Raw genomic sequence first — 7,000 nt, 5'->3', positions numbered from 1 at the left:
CCAGTCTGAAACACAGCTATGAAAGAAGAAGAAACAAAATAGGTAATGAGTCTGAGGAGTTTCTTGTCTGCCCTGGCCTGGCGAACACCGGGAGCAAGTGGCTGTGTACATCAGGGCCCTCCCTCTCAAATGCCCTGGATCTTGTGGGGACCAGGAAAAGTTAAAAAAAAAAAAAAAAAGGCTAGGAATTGGGAAAAAAGACAAAACAAAGCAGGCGAGGGCATAAAACTGACTACAAATGGCCTCTGGATGGAACAGAGAAGACCTTCTCGCTCACTAGCCTCAGTCACCTGCCCTGGAAGCACAGATCCCCCCCTGCAGCACAATTTCCACCTAGTGTCTGACCATCAGGCCCTTTGGGGTCTTTTTGTATTTTCTGCCTTGCAGAACTTGCAAGTTAATCCCATGATGCTGGGGCCTTCTGAATGACGCAGCCGCCTTCTGTCCTGAATCTTCCGTTCCCGAGGAGCCACCAAGTCCTGGGGTTCTCGCAGCCATGTCGGGGTGGGAGTAGGGTTTGGGGGTGGGGGCAGCCCGCTGGGCTGGCATGTCTCTTCCTGGAGGACCGCAGCACCTGCGAGGTCTGGGGCCTCCCTCCAGTAGGTAGCCAGATGCCGGGATGTGGGTTTGATTTGGCAGCGCTGGCTGCAAAGGACCCAGGCCACAGATGGCCTTTGGGCGTCTGTAATGCTCAGGACTCCAGGAGAGGCACAATTCTGCTAAAAGGCATCTGAACCTCAACAGGAGGCGGGGAGGGAGGACAGACGGGAGGCTGGGAAGGAAAGAGCGAGAGGGAGAAAAAGCTCTCCTTTTCACTTTATCTTTTTTAAAAGCCTCTTTTTTTTTCTTTCTTTCTTTTTTTTTTTTTTTCTAGCCAAGACCCAATATTAACAGGCACAAATCTGATCTACGTGGCAGGCTGAAGAGGAACCTGAAACCCTTTGCAAGTGTTCTCTTTCCTGACCAGCTGGGCTTGCCGCACTTTGTGAGATTTGCAAAAAATAGATATATATAATAGATATATATTTCCATAGGAAAACAACCTCGGATGTCTTCCCCTGTATGAATGATGAAAAGTCAAACTGCATGGTCTTTAAAAAAAAACAACACCACAACAAAACAAAACACAAAAAAAGAAACACCATGAAATTAACAATAGGTGGACGGGTGAGGGTGAGGAATTACAGATGGAGAGGTTCCACATGAGGAGAAAACAGAACCAGGAGTCCCAGGCTCGTGCCCTCGGCCAGAATGCCAGCCCTGCCTTCGCTGGGTGGTTTGTCTAAGGTGCTCTGGGGACCCTCCCGCTATGCGAGACAAGTGTCACTCCCACTCCCGGGTCTCTTCCGGTTCAGCTCTCAGCCCGCCTGCTTGCCACGCCTCCAGGGCCCTCGTGGGCAGGGGACCCCCGGCTGCCGGCCCCCTGCTGAGGCCGTGGCTTGGTTCCCTCAGCACTCATCTTCTTGGTATATTTGTTCATCCAGCTCCTGGGACTCAAGGTGCTCCAGACGGTCCGTTCGGCCACTCATGATTTCATCAGGGGTTTTCATAAACCTTTGGAAGAGGAAATGGAGGGGTCCAGAGATTATACTGTCCTCACGTTGGTCCTCCCCTTGAACTCTCAACTAAAAGCAAAGGCCCCATCACCTCAAACAGCAGGAGAGCTACTGAACCCCGCCAGTAACGCTCACTTACTGGGAAGAGGTGCCCCTTTCTCTGACAGCCTGAAAATGGCCAGAGAACTATAAAACAAGTCTAGGAGACAGCACCCATGGAGGTTGTGTAGTGCCCTGTGCATGGCCATGCGAGGGAACCCTGGCACAGCCCACTGCTTCTTATTTTTAGAGAGTTAGATTTTCCAGTGACCTCTGAGAGCTGTAGATCCATTTCCACCCCAGACTGTGAGCCTGGGGAATGGTATGCAAAACCTGCATTTAACTCAAAGGATACAATTAAATGTCGAATGGAAAATTTTCATAAGAAGACAAGTTAGTGGTGCTCTTGGAAATTAGAAAGTCAAAAAGAAAGAATCCTTTTCAGTGTTAACACTGATCCACCCAACATGCTAGCAAAGAATCCCCATTAGTCTATCTTCCTCTGTAGCCGGATGCCAACGGCAAGCTTTATCTTCTTGTTGGAAATAACATCAGCAACTCATTTGACCATGATTTTCCCTGGTTCAGGAAGGCAGCCTGGGTGTAGACTGTGTAGCCTCACGAATGGGAGCACCCCTTCCACAGCTCCACTCGGGGCCCGCACACTTTCCCTCTCCAGACACTCTGCTATGCACCAGACAAACTGCCTGAAAATATACTTTTCCTCTTGTCACTCCATGTTCGAAAGCCTATGATGAGCACTTCTCAGATAAAGCCAAGGACACACACTCTTCAGTCTGCCCACCTGAGCTCTCTGTCATCTCTACCCAGGAAACTCTGGGATCCCACTTCTTTATGACCAGGAACCCTTTACTCTAACCTGGCCACAAATCATGGCTCATGCCTTCCTCCAAACCTTATCTGGCCTTCCCTCTTGGCTCCTTTCTCTGAGCCCTGCCTCCTCATCAAAGAGCCATGTAATGGCTCTGGTCCCTACTGAAATTTTCCTTCTCGAAATGCCTACACATCCTGTGAAGAGCACCAACAACTGAACACTTGACTACACACTAGGTTTCATACCAAGAGGCCTTGATTCTGTGGCAAGTCTGGCTTCCAACACTCATTTCTTAAAAAATGACCAACTCTTCTCACTAATAGCACTATTCTGTCCTTTTCTAATTGTCGAAAATCACTCTTGGAAGCCTATGAACTTTCCCACTACCGCTTCTCTTTTTCTGCCCTTTATTGCCGAACTTCTCAAGCAGTAGGATTTGTCAAGTCTGCAGTCCATCTTATCCATTCATGTCCTCATGAAAACTTCTCCCCACCATCTGAAGTCACTAACAAGCTCCTGAGGCCGAATCCACACATGGGCTATCTTTGGCCTTGCAAACTACCCCTTTCTTCTCTTGACTACTTTTCCATAATAAGCTTCTGATAGACCATATTGGGCTTGTCAAGATACATCTACTGAAAACCCCCATAAGATATAAAACACAATTATATAGAATGCAATCCTCTCCTCTCTAGAATCTTATGATGTAGTTGTGGGAAGAAGAACTTCACATGTACAATTATTGCAAATGCAGTGTGGTTTAGGGTCAAGGGAATCCAAGAAATGATGGAAGAAGATAGCTCTGTGTGTTTGAATAGCTGAAGAAAGCCTCATGAAGGGCAGGACACTTGAGAAGGACCTAGAGGGGACACATATTTTTAAAAAAGCAAAAGTGAAAGGGACATAAGTCTCTGACAGAGGGAATCACACTAGTGTTGTAGGGCAGCTGGTAGGGTGTGCGATGAATTTGGAAGGCAGGAGAGTGGACCAGAGGTAGAAAGGATTATGAATGAATCTAGACGTAAACCATAAAAGTCTAGATAGGGAAGCAATAATAATGCGTTTACTGTTCTTATACCTCCCAAATTCTCACGCAAGTGCTTGTCATTGGTAGACTCCGACCTGGAACCTGCTGGTAAGAAATCTTGGGAAATGTGGTTTCTAGTCCCGACTAAATAGAATGCAGTGGCAATGGAATGGAAGAGCCAAGGACAATCCAGCGCAATGACTAACCTGGATATGGGAAGAGTCACTGATAACTCTAATGTCAAGGCTGGTCACTTAGAATAATGGTGACGCCACTGATGAGTAAGGAGAATTCTGGATGCGGGGAGGGGGGGTTTCTAGTAGGTGAAGAATGTCTGTCTTGACTCTTTCGTGTTGTGGTATTTCGTGCACATGTACTATGAGAAGTTCTTGGAAATTGAGATCTGGACTTTCACGAGGATTTTAGAGCTGAATACGGAGTCTAACTATTAAGGGATAAGTGAAGCTGTGTAATGGGATCATTTCATCCAGGAAGAATAGGAGCCGAGGCCCAAGTTTAGGGTGAAGGATGACAGGAAAGCATCAGGAGAGCCAGAGAAAGGAGGGTTCTTTTTTACTTCATTCCATTCTCTTCCCAACTCTTGAATAGCCTCTTCTGTTGTTTTTCAAGGTCTCAACTGCTTTCCCTCTTCCTAAGTTACCATAGCTCCCACTGCTAAAATCTAAATTTTTTGCTCTTTCCAATCTATCCCAGCAGGCTCGTCTACTCATACCGAGTGCCACTTTCTACCTGTGCGCAGAGAATTCCAAATCCATCTCTCTAGCCCCATCTGAAACTCTTTTTTGTCCCACCTGCTAAACCCATAACCTAACATCATGAGTGTTGATTCCACCTTCTCCCAGCCTTTCCTGGGTCTCCCCGTGGCCATTACCACCAGTGTTAATTACCACCACTTCTACCTCTCCTGACTGCTCCTTTAGATCCCTTCTTCTTCCTCTTCTAATTCTTTCTCCTCTCTTACATAGAACTTGGAATTACAGTCTATGTGGTAGGTTAAATGGTTGGAACTCATTAGCTGTGAGGAAGTCTGGAAAGAGGAATGTCTAGTGCAGCAGCTCTCAGACTTTTCTGATTATAATGCATCGTTAAAAAAAAAACATTTTATATCATGACTCAGCACGTATACACATATACACACATACCCCCCAAATTTTCATGAATTATTAGTCACTCTTATTTCATGTGATACCATCTGATATTTTCAACTCTATTCTACCCAATTTGGTTCTATTTCATTAAAAAAAAAAAACAGTTGTGACTGACTCATTAAATCTATTTCTTGATTCATGAATGGGTCACGACCTGCTCTTTGACAAACACTGGTTCAGAACCCAGCTTATGGGGCTGGGAACCTGGAAGCCTAGATTTAATACCTCAACAATGTTACTTTGTTTGTTCCTTTTAACTTAGCTGGATGTTAATGCCAGATGATACTATTTGATCACTGCATTATTTTAAAGGTGAGTCAGATTATGTTTACTTCATTTTGGCTTTACTCTAATATACAGACATAAGTTAAAAAAAAAAAATTCCCCCTAAAATTCTAACAACCCAGCATATGGTATCCAGTTTGTAGCACGGAGGGCTTTGAGTGTCACATAGGCAGGTAGAGATCTTAACAGTCTCCCTCCTCCCTCTTATTTAAAGAAAACAGTATCCTCCCAAAAGAAGGAAAGGAGAAAAAGGAAGTTCTACCTGAACAAAAGCCTTTGTCCTGGCTCCTTCCTGATAATGTTTAGTTTGTAGTAGTGGCGCAGGGCTCGGGACATTTTCTCATAGGTCATGTTTGTTCTGTTCTGTTTGTTCAAAGGAGGAAGAGAGAAAAAAAGCACAAAGACACAGTGAAATCAACCTCAGAGAAGACGCTGGGGAGCTATTAAAATAAAAGCTCTTCAGCTGCTGCTGTGGCCCTGCCGGTTGGGGAAAGCTCCCTCTCCTCCCTCTGCTGCCTCCCAGGCCACCCCCCACCCCTCCACCCCCACCCTGTGCCCATCCCCTCTGCTTTCACACACCCCGCCAAGTCTTGGAGCCAAGACATGTCCATGTCCGAAGGTGAATCACCTTTTGTCAGAATCACCTTTAATGCCAGATAAAGTCTTGGCCCCGAAGCTAAGGAAGCATATCCCAAGGCAACCTCCCTTGTTTCCTTTCCCAAGCCCAAGCTCTGCTCTGCTCAGTGAATTTCCTGGAGTGTCCCCCCATCTGTGGGCCATCCTTTGCCTCTGACCCACAGAGAATTCCTTCTTTCTTTTTCTTTCTTCCTTCCTTCCTTTCTTTTTTTTTTTTTTTTTTTTTTGTTGTAGTGACCTTTCTCCAACTTGTGTTTCTGGTTTATCATTTTAAGGAAGAGATTTGTGGTTGTAGTTGTTTAAATTCCTGTTCTGGAAGGAAGAATACAGAGGTTCCGAGCCCTGGAGGGTCCGGGCACAGTCAGGAGCCGAGGCAGGATTTTTCTCCGTGACTCACACACTGAGGAGTCTCTGAGTGGGGCCTTGCCGTATTTGGTTACGGCCTACTTCAGGTCCTCCTCCACATGGCCCTGGGGCCTACCCGAGGGACTTGAGGCTGGCAACCTCTGGTGGGGCTGGGCTGTGCCCTCCTCTGCCCCCTCTCACTCAGCTCACCTGGGGGTGTGTCTTGCCTGCTTTGTCCCGCCCACATCTGCCGGCCTGTGGTCAGCCTAGACCTTAGTGACTCATTTGTTTTGAGTAGGATACAGATGTATTTATTTAAATATTGTTTTGAGGGGAGAGACTCTTTGCTCTGGGTCCCTGTTTTCTTTTCCTTTCTTCTCCTGTGGTAAGAACACTTAACAAGACATCCATCCCCTTGACAGATTGTTAAGTGTGTCCTATAGTCGTGGTAACTCTATGTACAAGGTACAAGGTTATATAGCAGATCTCTAGAACCTACCCATCCTGTTTCATGGAAACTTTACACCCATTGATGAATACTCCGCCTTTCCCCCCAGCCTTTGGCAACACCATTCTGCTCTTTGGTTCGATGAATTTGCCCATTTTCAATAGTTCCTACGAAGGGACACATGCGATGCTTGTCTGTGACTGGCTTATTTCCCTCAGTATAATCTCAAGATTGCTCCGTGTTGTAGCCTGTCACAGGATTTCTTTCCTTTTTAGGGCTGAGTGATATTCCAGGCTATGTATACCCCATCGTTCTTTTATCTGGTCATTCACAGTGGACACTTAGGTGTTTTACATCTATGTACTTTGACAGTTTTCCTAACTAAAAAAGACTGCATCTTTTAATTCCTGTCCCTCTTTCCAGCATGGAAAAGTAGGGGGCAAACAGTTCTGGCCTGTTTGCTTTTTAAGGGGATTCTGCAGAGTCGGAGGGTAAGCATTTCCACGGAGAAGGGAGCTTTTGCAGACATGGGAATTTCTAACCGGGCAGGACAGAAGTGACCCTTCCCTATTGCCTTGTGAGTCCCACAGCTCTGCGGAGCTCCCCTGTACCCCAGCTCCTGGCGACATAGGGGTGGCAGGGCCAGCTCGAGGGAATGAG

The 7,000-nt window shown here is 46.4% G+C and overlaps 1 protein-coding gene across 4 annotated transcripts in view; it reads right to left on the bottom strand.

The window, feature by feature from the left end:
- Window positions 1–1,122: 1,122 nt before the first annotated feature.
- ETV6 (ETS variant transcription factor 6) overlaps window positions 1,123–7,000 on the bottom strand; it is a 232,327-nt gene continuing 226,449 nt past the window's right edge. For all 4 annotated transcript variants that reach the window (XM_059402612.1, XM_059402614.1, XM_059402613.1 and 1 more), the window contains 2 exons: window positions 5,174–5,274; window positions 1,123–1,554 (listed from right to left, as the gene is read on the bottom strand). In XM_059402612.1, coding sequence (XP_059258595.1) covers window positions 1,449–1,554; window positions 5,174–5,274 — 207 coding nt within the window. In that variant the 3' untranslated portion in view covers window positions 1,123–1,448. The remainder of the gene's footprint in view (window positions 1,555–5,173; window positions 5,275–7,000) is intronic.

Source organism: Mustela nigripes, chromosome 6, assembly GCF_022355385.1.
Source record: "Mustela nigripes isolate SB6536 chromosome 6, MUSNIG.SB6536, whole genome shotgun sequence".
Lineage (NCBI taxonomy): Eukaryota > Metazoa > Chordata > Mammalia > Carnivora > Mustelidae > Mustela > Mustela nigripes.
The sequence above is the reverse complement of the archived record's forward strand: the minus strand, read 5'-3'. Positions and strand labels throughout refer to the sequence as shown.